Source organism: Myotis davidii, unplaced genomic scaffold (assembly GCF_000327345.1).
Source record: "Myotis davidii unplaced genomic scaffold, ASM32734v1 scaffold235, whole genome shotgun sequence".
NCBI classification, from domain to species: Eukaryota; Metazoa; Chordata; class Mammalia; order Chiroptera; family Vespertilionidae; genus Myotis; species Myotis davidii.
The window spans coordinates 2,429,337-2,446,479 of NW_006287462.1; the positions used below are offsets into that span (position 1 = coordinate 2,429,337).

Consider the following 17,143-nt stretch of genomic DNA (forward strand, 5'->3'; position numbering starts at 1 on the left):
GGTGGGGCTGCCAGATCGGGAGTCAGGGGGAGAGCGGTGGGCCCGAACCCGCCCGGCCTCGGGGTCTTGTCTGAGGACTGCACGCGTTCGCGTCCCTCCGCTCGCCGCCCGTCCTCTGCAGTGGGGTGTGCATCCCCCGCCCCCCGGAATCGTTCCGTCCCGCCCGTGCCTTTGGCTCCTGGGAACCCTGCAGACCAGCCTTCCCATCCACATCTCCCAGCTGCTTAGTTGCCAACATGGGTTGGGCCCGCCTGACTTCAGGCATCTTTCTTAGGTCTCTGATGGGAGGGAAGCCCTTGGACGCAGCACCCCGAGTTCTGTTCCCTCTCTTAGATGCTGGAGCAGAGAGGGAAGCCCGCTTCAGACATGCCTCCCTCCCTCTCTCCTCTCTAACTGGAGTCTCCACTTCCGACTTGTTGCTTCCTGCCGCCTACTGGTGTTCTTGGGGTGCGCGCTGCTCACTTCTGCTGAACTTGTTTCTCACGCTGTCACTCATGTTCCGAATCCGAACTTACATGTGGTGTCAGGGGAAGAAACATTCAAACCTGTGAAGAATTTTTGTGAGTTCCTTTGAGCCAAACTGTTAAACGTTGCCGGGAAGCAAAATCTCAACAGGTTGAGATAATGGTAGGCAGTTTTGCTCCTTATTTTATACATTGCAATCAAAAGAGGAGTAAGTGGGTTACATGAAATCCATTGGTGACAGACTAGGGAGGTGGGAGCTAGCAAAGCTGGGAAACCTCTGGGATTGGAGAAAAAGAGCAATAATAGACACATCCGTCTTTTACACAGGTGGGTACAGGATAGTTAACTGTCAGCAATTAATTCAGTAACAATGAGGGCATTTGAGGTCTCTGCAGAACTGTGCCTGTGCTTGAGACGTCCGGAAAAAGGAAAATTACTTTGATATTTCAAGGATATGTTACGGTAGACGCAAAAAGACAATAGACAGGCTTTATTAAGGTAAAAATTGACCTTTGTCAGGGAAGATACTGGCCCAGGACATGACTATCCACTATAAATTGCTTTTAGTTAAAAAGTTTTAATTTCAGACCATCCTACGTGGTTACTTTAGGTCTCTGAGTTTGTAAGGCCTCCACTCACGCAGGCCTCCCCCGAACTGGTCTGGTTTAGTATGTGGCCCCTTTTAGGCCACAGTGGCTTCTGTAGAGAGGCTTCCCTGGCTCCCGAGGGTAAATTATTTCTCCCTAATACTCTCCCTGAACCGACGGTTCTTTTCCTTCACGGCTCTTACTGGGATTGGTCAAACAAACAAACAAAACTTATTTGTAGGTTTATTTGTTTAATGTCTGCTTCCAGGGCTGATTTCAAAGGCATAAGGTCTGATGGGATTTGCACAGAACCCCTTCCCCTAGAGGGCCCAGCGCTTGGTTAAACACTCTGCTGTCCTGTCTGGAAATTCTTAAACATTGTTGAACGAGGGGTCCTGTTTTTCATTTGGCCCTGGACGCCAACAAGTCATACAGTAGGGCCTGACAGATGCAGCAGATGCAGACTAAATAAAGGTTTCCCCCGCTCTCCGAAAGTAGAGGTTTCCTGTGAAATCTTTGGTAAGCCCAAAGGCCGGAAAGCAAAGAAGCAATCACCATTAATTTACATGGAAAATATTCTTAGCCTTCTCAGACCCCAAAAATAACGTACTGAGTGATACCAAATAACACATAAGGCTTAAAATAACCATATTTATAGTAAAAGCAGGAAAAAAAGGAATGACAAATACACACCACGCTTTGTACACTTGCCAATCCAGTCAAGCAGCAGACTCTCCCGTTTTATCCATTGAGGGAAGGACCACTCTGCTAGTAGCAGAACTGATAGTAACGGCGGCAGCTTTCAGGATTCTCTCTGCCTGCAGATAGTATGAGTGGTGGACGCAGGCAAGGTCAGCACACACACCCCGTGTCTTCATTTCATTCATCAGGGTCAAGAGGCTTAATTACGTTCAGTTTCACGCTAAGCCTAACACACCCTATGAGCCCTTCGGCTTTTCTGATCCCGTAGGCCACAGCTTGCTGAGGGATGTGCAGAATAAACCGAGATAAAACACAGGTGCTCGCAGACAGCACACAGCCTGGGCGGCCTGAGGCTGAGATGCTGAGTGTAGTTCCTGGGAGGAGCTTGGCAGGGCCACTGTCGCTGCTGGGTGCCGCTGCCTCTAATGGCTGCTGCCAAACAAATGCTGACCACTGCTTTCACTTTTCACCTTTTTTCATAAAGGCGAAAATCCTCTGTGGACTTCTTTTTTTTTCCAGTTAGCAAAAACAGGCTAACGGGTCTTTTGTAACACACACTTTGGAAAATCGGGGAGCACCTGCACCTAAAGTAGTTGCTGAGTAAATGGAGAAGATTGCACGTCTTGTCTGCAGGACCAGGCCTCCCTCTCCCTCTGCTCCTGGCCCCTGGACATGAAAGGCACATCCTGTTTCTGGATGCTATGGACAACTGGGTGGTTTTCCTTTTCCTGGAAAGATAGCCTTGCAATTCCTTAGGGCAGGAACATGGCTCCATTTCTGATAACCCGCAGTTTGTAGAAATCTCTTAGCTGGTACTGAATTGTTCCACAAAACTTTCCCTTTGAAGAAATAAACAACTAATGTCCACCAAATGTTGTCACTGTATAGAGCAAGGGTGGGGAATGTCTGACCGCTGGGCCATATGAGGCCTGAGAAGTCATTTGGCCTGGCCCTGCCTAGCCTGAGGGAGGAGGTCATTAAATGTCTGACCAAATAGAGCAGGCTAATTTTTAAGTTGAGAATTTTGATGGCCCGTGAATGATGTTATAAATATCCAAATGGCCTTGGCAGGAAAAAAGTTCCCCACCCCTGGGAGAGAGGGTACCTCCCTGGGTCGAAGGGAGGGGATGTCCTTTTCATTTTTTAATTTCTGCCACTTCTGTTCTTTCTTCTCCCAGTTTCTTCTTTGGCTGGAGACAGGCAGCAAGAGGGGACTTCCCGCTAGCTGAAAGCATCGCAGCCCTCTGGTCTGAGCCCCCACGGGCGGCAGGTCACCCTGCGTTTCCACTCGGCCTTCCCTGCTGTCAGCTTTGGTCACTGCCACGCTGATTCTCAGCTCTGCTGCCCTCTTGACTTTTCATTCTTATCTCTGGGCCACATTGGTTTCTCTCAGGCTGTTGGTCTTTGATGGACACGCAAGGCCGATTAGGATTTTCCGCATTGGTACTGAGACTCACCAGATTGGGTGTGGCCTTGAAGTTTCTGTTTTCTCATTGGCTTGGCAAATATTGATTGAACCTTTCTTATGTGCCACACCTGAGCCCTTCTTTGAGGCATCTGCCGATCTGACTGGTCAGACTGTGCTTTGTGATGAGTGGTTATTGCTTTTAGCCCAGCGGTTGTCAACCTTGGCTGCACATTAGAATCACTTGGGAATCTTTTTAAAATCTTGATTTCTGGGCCTCATCCTCCGGAAATTCAGTTTCTTTCTTATGAGGTGGGGCCACTACATTAGTAACAAAGAAACAGAATTTCCGGAGGCCCAGAAATCAGGATTTTAAAAAGATTCCCAGGTGATTCTAAATGTGCAGCCAAGGTTGAGAACCACTGTTTTAGCCCAAAAGGTGGGCTTTTATTGGATTCCTGTGAATCTGGAATAATCTGGAAATGTGGGCTTAATTACAAAAGGCCAAGGGTTTATTGCAATAGCATTTCAAAGTTTAATTATGTGGACTCGCTTGCATGTTCATCTGGTGAGATGATGACTGTAAAATAGGAATAAAGTACTTTATTGTTCTTGTGAATTCTTATTTTAAAATGTCTGGTATGGAATTAATGTGACTGTCACTTAACATTTTCTACAACTATTGTACAAAGAGAACAGGGCAGTGTAAGATGAACTGAATTGCTTCGTGTGAATGTCTATTTGAAGCAGTGGATGTAATAGAAAAAGCCCAAAGTCCTTGCTTATCATGCAGTTTAAGCAAGTCTATTAATCTCTGAGGTGTCTCCATCTGTAAAATGGCGGTTTTGTTATTTGTCTGCTTCTTTTTTTTTTAATATATTTTATTGATTTTTTACAGAGAGGAAGGGAGAGGGATAGAGAGTTAGAAACATCAATGAGAGAGAAACATCGATCAGCTGCCTCCTGCACACTCCCCACTGGGGATGTGCCCGCAACCAAGGTACATACCCTTGACCGGAATTGAACCTGGGACCCTTGGGTCCGCAGGCTGATGCTCTATCCACTGAGCCAAACCAGTTAGGGCTGTTTCTTGAAGTCATTACAATATTCAAATTTGACCAGGTATGTGAAATCATTGTATAAGTTATAACACTACAAAAATAAGGTTTTGATTTAAATTGTATAATCTTTCACTCTCTGGAAAAATTTGAAGACATTAGGGAAGAAAATGAACATTTGATTACAACTCAGTGTCAGGCACAGAAAGATGTTTTACATTAATTTCATGAATTTGATGTAAACCACCTCAATTCATTTTGTAAGGAACATTCTATACTGTTTGCCCAAGTGAATGGACTTAGTGAGTGGTGGTGTGCCTAAGATTCCATTCTGGGTGTTTGACCCCAAAACCTATAAATTCATTCCATTTTTCCCAAATTGCTTGCTGTGGTAGGAAAGAAATAATACTTATACTATAAAGGCAAAGACTAAATACTATATATTTCTATTCTAAAACTAAATATATAATTTTTGTTAATCACAATATCACTCTTAATTAAAAAGAACTGGCTTTATATTTCCACAGCATTAAATATTAAAAAGCCTATATATGATATACTAAAGGCCCAGTGCATGAAATTTGTGCATGGGTAGGGTCCCTAGCGGCTGCTGGCTGGGGCCTTCCTTCATCCCGCGCCGCCCCCTGGTGGTCAGCGCACACCATAGCGAACGATCAAACTCCTGGTTAGTGAAACTCCCAAGGGGACACTTTGCATATGAGGCATATATATATACACATATATTCCTCCCCCAGGGTAGAATTGTTGTGGGTTTTTTTTTTAATATTTCAGACTTTTTGTTGTTATTCCCCTGGCCATATTGGTGTATACATTTGTGTTTTGCAGAATCCTTTAACTTTGGAGTCAGTGAAACAACTAATTGCAGAGGGCAATAAAGAAGAACTACAGAAATGTTTCGGGGCTCGCATGGAGTTCGGGACAGCTGGCCTCCGAGCCGCTATGGGAGCAGGATTCGCTCGTATGAACGACTTGACCATCATCCAGACTACACAGGTACCACATTTTTATATGTTTTAGTTATTCTTACCATAACCCCAGTGTTAAAAGGTAAACTGAGGCATAATAAAATTTTTTAAGTCTATCTGAGCAAAAATCTATTCCATTTGGGGAGTACGAAACTACTGAAAATGGTTAGAAACCTCCACTGACAGGAGCTAGGAGACAGGCTTATTGAGAAGAGGCAGAAGCAGAGCAAGGAAATGAAGAGATTGGCTAAAGCTCAAGTGATTACCTTATTTGGGAAAGCCTTGGTGGCTATTTGTGGTTGATTGTCCTTAGGTTTTGATTTCTTTTGTTTGTTTGTTTTTGACAGACAACTGTTTAGTTTTTATTTCATAATCATAAACTTAACTTTGTAATCCAAGCTAGATGGGGAAGGGGGAAGGAAACCCCATTCCTTCTGTAGCTCAGGTTTTGATTTCTTTACTTGAGTCATTTACAAGCTCACCTTTCAGTTTGCATCCGTAGGCTACTAAGGCCTTACAGCCACCTCAGTCCAACAGCCTCCTTATTTGAGTAACTTAACCCCAGGCCCCCTTTGTAAACCAAGTGTAACTTGTTTTAATTACACACAGGCTATGTGGGTTTGTCTAGGCACAAGGAATCACACTTTCATTCCATAAAGCAAGGCTTGCGCAGTTGGTTGAAACAGTGCTTGTTTCAAAACTCCTGCAGCTATTTATTCGCTCATTCATTTAGCAGAGATTTATTGAGTGCCTACTGTGTGCCAGACATTGGGACTATAATAATGATTAAAACAGACTCATGGATCTTCCATTCCAGTGCAAATTCACCAACTAAGCCGACTGACTTTCATGGCCTCCTAATTTTTGAGGTGGTTGTACAGGTGCAAGCATTGGAAAGCTTTTGGAACTGCCAGAATCACCTGGAGCCAATTCTGTTTAGGTGGAATGCACAGTACGGGTGGAAATTATTGCTGAGTTCCCTTGCCTTCATCTGTGAATTTTGCTGCCAGAGGAATAGACCCAACTTTTAGGAATTGAGATGAAGCCTTTGACAAAACAGAAGAGCTATTTATGAGGGAAATGAAGGAGAACCGATTCTTCTGTCTCCTCAATTACTTAGACTTGAAGGTCACTTAGAATAAAGGTCACTTTAATTCTGAGGAAGAAAAGTCTGGAAAAAATTGACATGTACCTTACATGTACCTCCCAGCATAAAAGGCAGTTGGGCACATTGTAGCAAAACCCTAAGACGACAAGTGACTAGGGTTGTAGAACAAATCGCCCCAAACAGTGATTTTAAACAGTTTATTTTGCTCACAGATCTGCAATGTGAGTGGAGCTCAGTGGGGACAACTGATCTCTGCTACCCAGGCATCACCTAGGCCAGCTAGAAGCCTGGAATCACCTGAGAGCTCCCTCCCTCACAGGTCTGCCATTCTTGCTGGCTCTTGGCTGAGATCTTAGCTGGGGCTGGACCACTACCTGTGGCCTGGGCTTCCTTACAGCATGAGGCTTGGGATAGCATCCAGACAGTGTGTGCCGGGGGGAGGCTGTACTGACTCTTATGACCTCGCCTTGAAAGTCACCCCACATCACTTACTTCTACCATGTTGTGTTTGTTAAAAGGGAGCCTTATAAGGCTGCTCATGTTGAAGGAGAGGGTATGTAGCCACCCAAGTCTCATTGGAGGAACATCAGTGTCACATGAGAGAAGCATGTGGGATGGTGTAGCTATCTTTGGAAAATTCAATTGGTCACACCTCCAATTAGGCCTAATGGTAGGGGATTCTATGAGCTTCTCATTGAACATAGAGTCTTTTTTCCTGCATTCATCCCCATCTAGTTTCTAGGAATTATGCAGTCTAGCCTCAGAAAAGTCTCAGGACTTATCTCATACCTCCTCTTCCCTAGAAGAATTGGTCTCTCCTGTGATAGCTAAGAAGCCCACAACATTAAGCTGCAAACATAGCCCTTAAAGGTCATCCTATCTAATAATAGACAAACATGGTAATTGACCGTACCTTTGCTACGCCTCCCATTGGTTAATCAGCACAATATGCAAATTAACCGCCAACAAAGATGGCAGCTAATTTGCATACTACAGGTAGGGTGGGGCAGCACCATCCCACCCTGTTGCCATCTGGGCCTGCTATCTGTGACCTAGGGCGGCAGGCGTCCCGTGTGCGACCCGACCCGGGGAGGCCGGGCGGGGCAGCAGCGATCGGCCAGCCCGCCCAGGTGCCCCGTGTGCGTGACCCGGCCCGGGGCAGCCGGGCGGGGCAGCGAAGGCTTGAAGGTGGCTCCGGCCGGAGTGAAGACCTTGGTCCCGGGTGCCGGAGGAAAACTGGTGCCGGCAGCCGGGGGAAGGGAAAGCCTATTGCATGAATCTTTTCGTGCAACAGGCCTCTAGTCTCTTATAATCAGCTACCCCTTGGGATAATATCCCCACAGTCCCCACCACTCCGAAGTGGTCACCCAGCCTACCCTGGAACACTTACAACAGGAGACAAGAGTGTTAAGAGTTGAGACAACATTAGGAACGGTTTCCAAATTAGAGGACAAGGATTCCCAGGACACACACCACAGGCTTCCACTCCCAGCCCTGGTGGGTGACCTGGTGGAATGCGCTGGCTTTCCCTGTGGCCTCCGCACGCTGCCTGCTGGTCTCTGGTGTGGACTCTCCTCATGGTGCCCTCACATTCCTCTGGTTGGATTTCAGAGGCATATATATGTGAGTCGGGAACACCCAATGGGAAACAGGACAGACTGGAGGGAAATTTTTGTACTGTTTGCTTCATTCATTGAGGTTGTAATTTCCTCTTAGGTTACTTAACTGAGCCGTGAGACAGGAATGATGGGGAACTCACGGTCTTCAGAAACAGCCATTCTGTCTTTGGAGAACAGTTGTCATTAAAGGATGGTTTCATTATTTTGAGTCAAAAATCTGTCTTTCTGTAGCTTTTTCATATTGGTCACAGTTGGACCTTTTGAAGCCAGACACAGTTTTTTTCTTGTGTCCCGGGGTAACATTTCAATTCTGAAACCGCCTTCATCCCACACCGAGTCTTTTCTTAGCCGTGCTCTCAGGTCCTCAGTCTCAGCAGGCTCCAGAGTCTCTGAGCAATTTGGAAATGTGAGGATTTGGGGCCAAAGCTTTTTGCCCCCTTGAACTTTGGGATCACAACATAGCAGTTGACCAGGGACGGGGAGAGGGTGCTGTCCCTGTTGTAAGCTTTAGAATGTGAGCATCAGTTCTTTCTGGGGAACCCACAAAACCAACACACATGTGTCCTTCTTCCTTTGTATCACTCAACCTCAGGGTATATGCCCAACACAGTGTTTTTGTCCAGGAAAAACTAAAGGCATTCTAGATGGGCGCTGCTCTGGCAACAAAGCTGGGAATATCCTCCCTACCAAAAATGACTTCCTTCGACCAAAGTGAAATAAGTGATATGAACCATCGTTATTACCCGATCAACCTTTGTTCTCTGATAAAACCTGATTTATCCAGTATTCTAAACCTGTTGAATTCAAAGGTCACTGTTTTGTGATCTTTCGTATCTCAGATTGAAGTGATGTTATTGCACCCACTGGGATACAGGAATTGTGTGTTTTATCATTTCCAGGCAAGTGTACTAGCCCACGGACCTGCATAATTTCTATTTGTATAATTGGCTGTGTCATGTATTTGGACTGATAGGGCCTCCTTAAGACCTCTACCTAATAAAAAACAATATCATAAACAAACACGTTTAGATTAGTCATTTGTCAAAATCTTATCAAATGTATTGAGTTCCTTTGACCTGCTGCTGGTACAGAGCAGGCAGAAATATCAGAAACACTCCCCTGTCCTCAGGCACTTAGAACTAACGCAAAAGAAGGAATGTAGGCTTTAAAGGAAAATAACAATAAAAACAGTGCTTCTAACAGCTGCACACGGTGCTTTCTTGGTGTTAGATTCTCAGCACTTGGCATATTTTTTAACTCATTTAACCTTTACAACAGCCTGTTGAGATAGGTACTATTCTTATTCTTGTTTCACAGAAAAGAAAACTGGGGCACCAAGAGATTAAGGAAGTTGTCATTTGCTTGCAGGTGGCAGAGTGGAGTCCAAACGCACAGACACTGTGTGCTTTTAACCCCGCACTGAATACCTCTAACCAGGCCTGGGGAGCAAACCCAGGCTCTGCTATTCTTGTACCTGGGCAAGGCACTGAGCACCTCTGAGTCTTAGTTTTCCCATCTGAAAAATGGGACTGCTTGGCAGCGTTGATCTAGGGTTAGTGATATTAGATATTAAGTGTCAGCATACTACCTGACACATATACTAGTAGAGCAACAATAAATAAAGCTGTTGTTTTCCCCTTGTTCAGTTTGTTTAATTACTGAGGGATTTCTCCCTTCTCTGCTACAATGCTCTTTTGTGGAAATAGAGAAAAATTGACCAATTTATCATACACATATGATGTGTTAAAAACATATATACTCTTTTAATCCATGGGTATTTTTTTAGGGATTTTGCAGACTTGTGGAAACAGAAAAAAATTGACCAATCTATCATACACATATGATGTATTAAAACATATATACTCTTGTAATCCATGGGTATTTTTTTAGGGATTTTGCAGATACCTGGAAAAACAATTCAGTGACCTTAAGCAAAGAGGTGTCGTGATCAGCTTTGATGCTCGAGCTCACCCAGCAAGTGGAAGCAGCAGCAAAAGGTATATAAAGATGTTTATGCTGGAGGACTAAGAAGGTTGAGTCTGATGAAGCAAGACTCTGCTGATACAGTCCTCCTAAAGTAAAGGGTTGGAGAAAGCAGCCCTTATTGGAGAATATCACAGGGTTGACTGCACTACCCAACATTTTACAGACAAAAAAACAAAAACAAACAAAAAAGATATTTGTGAAAGTATTTCTTTGGAGTGATTCTGTGGTTTTATTTTTAATCATCATTTCAATCGCCTGCCTTTAAAAAACATATGTCAGCTATATTGCATAACTACAAAAATGATGGGTAAATTCTGTTTGCAAACTTTTAAGAATTCTGGTTTTATGTTTGGGTTAAGAAAATGAAATTATTTTGACAATTTAGAATTTAATACCTGTCTAAATGACTGAATTTTTTTAAGTAGCAACCTTATTTCTCCTTCTCACTTTCTTATTATTATGTAATTTTTTCTTCTACTACTCATAAGCTTCATGATCTCCTTTCATTCTTGCATGCCCATTTCAAGCTTTATTCTTATAACATTCACAGACCAATGGGAGTCTCTGTTATGTAACTATAGGGAGGTAATGATGATGATGGTGATGATGGTGGTGATAATGGTGGTGGTGATTATGATGATGGTGACGATGATGATGGTGATGGTCATGATGATGAGTGTGATGGTGGTGATGATGATGGTAGTAGTGATGACAGGACAGCAATTATTTGAGTGCTGAATGTGAGCTAGGCACTTGGGTATTACTCATTTAATCCTCACAACAACCTTTATGGCATGTACTTTTATCTCTAAAGGGCAAATAGTAAACATCTTATACCTTGTGGATCGTACACTCTCTTTCACATCTACCAATTCTGCCATGTAGCACAAAAACAGCCATGGATAGCACATAACTGAATGGGCATGCCAGTGTTCCAGTAAAACCCTATTTACAAAATGAGCTGTAATTGCCAATCCCTGCTCTTAATCATGCAATGTGACCTTTTTTTTTTTAACTTAAATACTTCCTGTATTATGAATATTTTAGTCACTTCAGAGTATAAGGATTAGTAGTTTCTTGGATTGGAAGAACACACAAATATTTAATATTAATGAAATTCTCATGAACTCTACTGTGCTGTTTGAGGTCAGAGTCCTAATCTTTGCCTTCCAGGAACTTGTAGCTTAAGAGAGAAGCATTAATGGGAACAAATGTGTGGCTGTGAGGAAGGGAACATGGTTAGGGCCCAGGTCTAGATGACATCAGTCCCCAGATTGAACTCAGGATGACTTACGGTTTTTGATCTTCAATTGCAGGCTCAAAAAAGTGATTTTTTCCCCCAACAAAGTGAGAGAGAAGTTGTAGCTCTCAGGGACAGATGCACATGGATTACATTTTCAAGAGAGTGATGTTGTACCAACCAGAATAGCAGTTTGTCACTTTTCAGTTCATGAACTTGCCGTTAGAATTAGATCATACGCATGTTTTACTGACGCCAGGGGCAGGTCAGATCCCCCAGCCAGAGCAGGTACAGTATGTGTGGCTAGTTCTGCTTGTTTGGCTTCTCAGGTTTCTTCATTCCAGGGTGACTACCCTGTTTCTGGTTGACACATCCTTTAGATATGTTAGCATTGTCAATTAAAGTACAGGTATTTCTTGCTCTGGCCTTGGAGCCACATTATTTCCAAGAAGTAACCGATGTTATTAATTCTACTTAAGTTTATGGTTCAGGTTTCAGAGTGGGATGGGATGGGATGGAGCTCAGGGCTATCACCTACAACATGCAAGCACTTAGAGATTGTAGCCTCAATATTAAACATGGGAAAGCACTCATGATCAGTCAATGGAATCTTCTTAACGAGTTGGGTACTACTGTAGTCTCAGAATTTTACCCAAGGAAATGTTTATTCATTCTTTAATCTTTCAACTTTAAATATTGGGTGGGGAACATACGCTACAACTGTTAAGCATATGCAGAGAACACATTGAATTTTTGTGTGCACATTTGTAACTTAGTTCATATACATATATATATATAATCATTTATACAGGGTGGGGCAAAAATAGGTTTACAGTGGTTCCTATGGAAAAGAATGCAATAATTAATAAATAATAATAATACAAGAATAAACTCTGTTTCACATACAATGGTAAACCTACTTTTGTTCGCTCTGTGTGTTGAGTGTCTGCTTTGCCAACTTTAAGAAGGTGCCTTTAAAATCAGTCTGAATGTTTCGTGAGATTGAAAGTGACTTCCTTGCCATTCATTCTAGGAAATACAGTTTAGATTTAACTCAGATTTTTATTAAACTTGTTTTTGATGAATTTTTCTATTTTTATCACTCTCTCCTATGAAGAGACCTTCTTTTTCTATCAAAATCATTTTGTATTACTCTTGATCTTAGGAATTTTCACTGTTAAAAAAGTGCAGAGATCTCTTGTGCCCCGCCAGCTCCCGGGATTTGGGAAGAGAATGAATGATCGGGTTAATTCTGTAATGTATAATGTTGTTCACTGGAAGTAAAATGCTCATTTAATGTGGTAGAGTATTTTACTCCAAGCATGAATAGAGACTTGATGCCCTGTGTCCTACCATAAGCCAGTAGCTGTAGAAGTTAAGAAAAATGTCAGTGACATTTAAGTCTTTTAAGGACTGAATGAAGCTAAGATGTGTATATGTCATATACATATCTGTCACATACATATATATAACACACACACACATAAGCCAATACGATAACATGTAATCAAATGCTAGTCTGCATGGTCTATACTGGATTGTGATAGCTCTACATTCGGGTTTCTCAGTCGCTGCGCTATTGACATGCGACTTCATGCTGGGCCAGATGATTCTGTTGTGGGGGACTGCCCTGCAGAGTGTTTAGTGGCGTCCCTTACTTATACACACTAACTCCCAGTAGAACCTTACTCCTACCCCCAGTGACGATCAAAAACGTCCTCAGACGTTTCAGAATCCCCCTGGGGGCAGAACTTCTCTTGGCCAAGAACCACTGAGATAGACCAGGAGTGGAAAGACTTGGGTGTAGGCCTGGCTCAGCTGCTATGTGTCTGTTGGACATGGGACACGTTATCTGGCCTTTCTCAGCTTCCGTCCCATTTCTGTAAAACGGGTATACAAATAAAATGAGGTGACTTCCAAGGTTCCTCCCGCTTTAGTATTCTCTGCCAATGGAAGTATATTAAGGTTTTCCTTGCTCTGGCTGCTACGCTCAATCTAGAGAAGTGGCCAGGCATTCATTTCCTTCTTCACTGTCACTCACCATCCTGACCACTCCTCTCCTTTCTCCCCCATCTCGCGTTTCCAGATTTGCCCGCCTTGCTGCAACCACGTTTATCACTCAGGGGATTCCTGTGTACCTGTTTTCTGATATAACCCCAACCCCTTTTGTGGTAAGTAGCTAGTTCATTTTATAATTTCCTGTCACAGGGTTGGGGATGGGCCATGGCTGAATTTTACAGGCTTTCGTGCTATCGGGAATCAGGTATTTGAATGACAGGAGAATGCCTGGCATTTATGGGGTGTCCTTTCTTCGCTCCAGGAATGTTTCTCCCACATCCTAGTCATATGTCTCTGATGTTCAACTTTTGATTTTTCAGAATTGATATTTTTAAGTGCAGTTTTCCTTTTTCTTGTATTCAAAAGATATTTTCGCTTGTTAGCAAAATATCTTTGGGGTGTGTCTGTGTGTGTGTGTGTGTGTGTGTGTTTCATTTAGCCTGTAGTTGTTTTTCCCAGCTATTACAGTTAGAAAACCTCTCATATCTAAATCTGAATTCACCTCCAGCCACGTCTTACCATGAATATTTTTGACAAGTTGGTGCACCAGCTTTTTATGCAAACGTACATTCTAAATATTATTCATGGCCAGTACAGAAAGCATGCTTGGCATGTTTTAGTAAGATTTTTATTAAATACTTAATGTAGCAGGATCTAAAGAAAAGGACCGTAGGGACTGTGGCAGCTGTTGTTTTTAAGTAGATAGAACTTTTATGAGTGGAGCCAGATGCTAAGAATATGTTTTTTTAGAAATTAAGCCAAAAACATGATCTGAATCCATTACTTAACATTAAGTAGAAATGAAAGTGTATGGATATAGGAGAAGTAATTCCTGTTGGTTTGTGTTCGCTGTCTCTAGCGCACTGACAGGTAGATGCAGCACCTTCGAGATTATAATAACCCAGGGGACACTCAATGTCACACTCAAATATGGTTCAGGTTACTGTTTGATGGGAAAATTGCAATGTTTTTGGGCATCCTTGGTTTTCTGTACTATGTAAGTGTTTATAGCAATTGTTATTATTACTATTATTATTATTATTAGTCCTCACCCAAGGATATGTTTTTTTCCCATTGATTTTTAGAGAGAATGGGAGGGAGAAAGGAAGTGGGGGAGATAGAGAGAGAGTGAGAAACATTGATGTGAGAGAGACACATGGATTGGTTGCCTCCCACATGCTCCCTCCCCAGAGTGGAGGTAACCTGCAAATCAGGTTCATGCCCTTGACCCAGGAACCAAAACTGTGACCCTTTGGTCCGTGGGCCAATGCTCTAACCATTGAGCACCGGCCAGGGCAATAGCAATTATTTTTATATCAGACATGGATTAAATTAGTGTCTCGTGGTCACTTCCCACTTCATGGAGTGGTTCTCCCTTCACTTTGCTCCAGGACACATGGCAGATGTGAGATAACTCCTAAGGGGACAAATAGCCACTTAATGGGAAGGTGAGGGACACGTGGTTAGATCTGGGTGGCCTGTGCTTGGTAAATCCCGTGTGTGGCCACAGAGGGGCCAGGTCCCTTTCCCCATTTTGAGAAGTAGTCCTGTAAAGATAGGAGTAGTTTTGTAAAGTAGAAATACAAGAGAGGGAGCTTTTTTTTTCGGGAGCGAAGATAAATGAACAAGGTATAATTTTTTCCTTAAAAGCAAGTAGGGGGAGAGAAGAGAAGAGAAAGCAGTGAGAGGAAATAAACTGGAACTATACACTTCTGTCCCAAGAAGAAGGCTTAAAGGAATGTGAAATGGAAGATTAGACCATGTTATGGTTTGGAGAGTTTTCTAGTTCTACCAGGTAGAAGACAACGAGAAGAAGGCACCTAGGAAAATATTCTCCTTATTAGGGTACATGTCCCAGAACTTTGAGCAGTGAGTTAGTTCCAAGGGTAATAAGAGTATACTGCTTGGGTGTGGCACGAAAATACTGAATGACAGGTTATGATATTTATATATTATGTTTATTAAAAGGGAACAACTTGATACAAACAATATACCTAGAATAGACATTTTACGTATACCTAATGTGTGTGTTTAAAACTGCTCTTGTTCCATCAGCATGGATGGAACTGGAGAGCATTATGCTAAGCGAAATAAGTCAGTTGGAGAAAGATAAATGAGACAATAAAAAAAAGATGATATATTATAAAAAACAAAACTGTTGTTTCCTGCCGTGACAGCCCTACACAGTGGATGATATATTATAAAAAAAAAACCAAAAAACAAAACTGCTGTTGTTTCCTGCCGTGACAGCCCTACACAGTGCTGCATTTGAAACTTTGTGCTGGCATCATGATAACTGCCTCCCACAACCCGAAGCAAGACGATGGTTATAAGGTACTTTTATTTTTCTGTCCACGCGTATGTCCTTCTCGGCGAGCCCTAACCCTCCACAGTTTGGGGGCGCGGGGAATGGATGCGTTTCCATTAACCGCGTCCTGTCTGGATGTGTGCCTGCGTTCTCAGGTCTACTGGGCTAACGGAGCTCAGATCACCCACCCGCACGACAAAGGGATTTCTCAGGCTATTGAAGAGAACCTGGAGCCGTGGCCCCAAGCTTGGGATGATTCCTTACTTAACGGCAGTCCGCTCCTTCACGACCCAAGTGCTTCCATCAGTAAGGACTACTATGAAGACCTTAGAAAGTACTGTTTTCACAGGTAAATGGATTGCACACTCACCTCAGGTGAGTTCAGTTAGTGTGATTCAGCCAGGCTCTCTCACCTCACCTGGTACATAAACGGTAGCTGCGTCTGATTTTAGAGGCGGTGGACTGGGGTTTGGTAACATTCCTTAAAAAGGCGGATAGTGAATATTTTTGGCTTTGCGAGCCATGTAGACTGTCACACCTGCCCAGCTCTGCTGTCGTGGGAAAGCAGCTGTAGATGATATGTAAGTGAATGAGCGCAAACCTAGCTGTGTTCCAAAAAAGAAGTTTGTTTACAAAAGCAGCCCCACCTGGTTTGGCTCAGTGGAGGTAGGTGGTCCATAGGCCACAGTTTGCTGACTCTGCTGCAGATTCATATAAGAATATGAGAATGTATGTGTGTGTATATGTATACTAGTATATGTATATATGAAACTTGTTGAAAGGTGTTGAGTAGGAAGCACTGAATTTTTTCATCTATCCAGAAGTTTTCTGTGCATATGCAAGCATACATATGTGCAATATATTTCAAACCATCAATAGGAATATACCATGCGTGTTGTTTGTGCGATGCCTTTTTCTCTCCAGTTAATTTGTCACGGATACTTTCTCTATCACCCCCTGCTAGTCTTGACACTTGTTTTGTAATGTCTGCTGTGCCCGTTTATTTAACCCAGTGACACAGACTCAGTAATGACCATGAAATAAGAAGTAGGCAAGCTGAGGCAGTGTCGTCCTTCCGTAGTTTGCTGTGGGTCCACCACTCCTCATTGTCCCCCGAACAAGAAACCACTGGTTTCCAGGAAGTGGAATTTCTAGGTTGTCTCTAATAATGTAGTTATTGGACCACGTGGGAGAGCAGGCTCCCGTGTAGCCTGTGAAACCTCAGTCGCATATGAAGGAGCAGCTGTGCCAGCTGGGCGTTACCCTGTGCAAACGTCATCCGGAGTTGCCAGGCCATCTGACTTTTTCTCCCTGAAAGAAACTGGAAACCGAGATTTGGTTTGTGAAATCCCTTAATTTTTAAATATTGGGAATAAGTAAAACACTTCTTCAGGCCTTCCTTCTGTCCCTCTGAGTCAGCTTCTCAAAGACTAAGGGTTTCTGCCAGTCCAGAGTGGCTCAGTTGGTTGCGTGTCATCCTGTGCACCTAAAGGTTGCCAGTTCGATTCCCGCTCAGGGCACATCCCTAGGTTGTGGGTTCAATCCCTGGTCAGGGCACATAGGGAAGGCACTGATTGATGGTTCTCTCTCAATTGATCTCTCTCTCTCTCTCTCTCTCTCT

At 43.2% G+C, this 17,143-nt stretch overlaps 1 protein-coding gene across 1 annotated transcript in view; it reads left to right on the plus strand.

Annotated features, from left to right (window-relative positions):
- The first annotated feature begins 334 nt into the window (after positions 1 to 334).
- PGM2 (phosphoglucomutase 2) overlaps positions 335 to 17,143 on the plus strand; it is a 30,624-nt gene continuing 13,815 nt past the window's right edge. The window contains exons 1-6 of the mRNA XM_015561003.1: positions 335 to 560; positions 5,064 to 5,231; positions 9,821 to 9,927; positions 13,243 to 13,327; positions 15,465 to 15,548; positions 15,678 to 15,871. Of these exons, the coding sequence (XP_015416489.1) occupies positions 5,145 to 5,231; positions 9,821 to 9,927; positions 13,243 to 13,327; positions 15,465 to 15,548; positions 15,678 to 15,871 (557 nt within the window). The 5' untranslated portion in view covers positions 335 to 560; positions 5,064 to 5,144. The remainder of the gene's footprint in view (positions 561 to 5,063; positions 5,232 to 9,820; positions 9,928 to 13,242; positions 13,328 to 15,464; positions 15,549 to 15,677; positions 15,872 to 17,143) is intronic.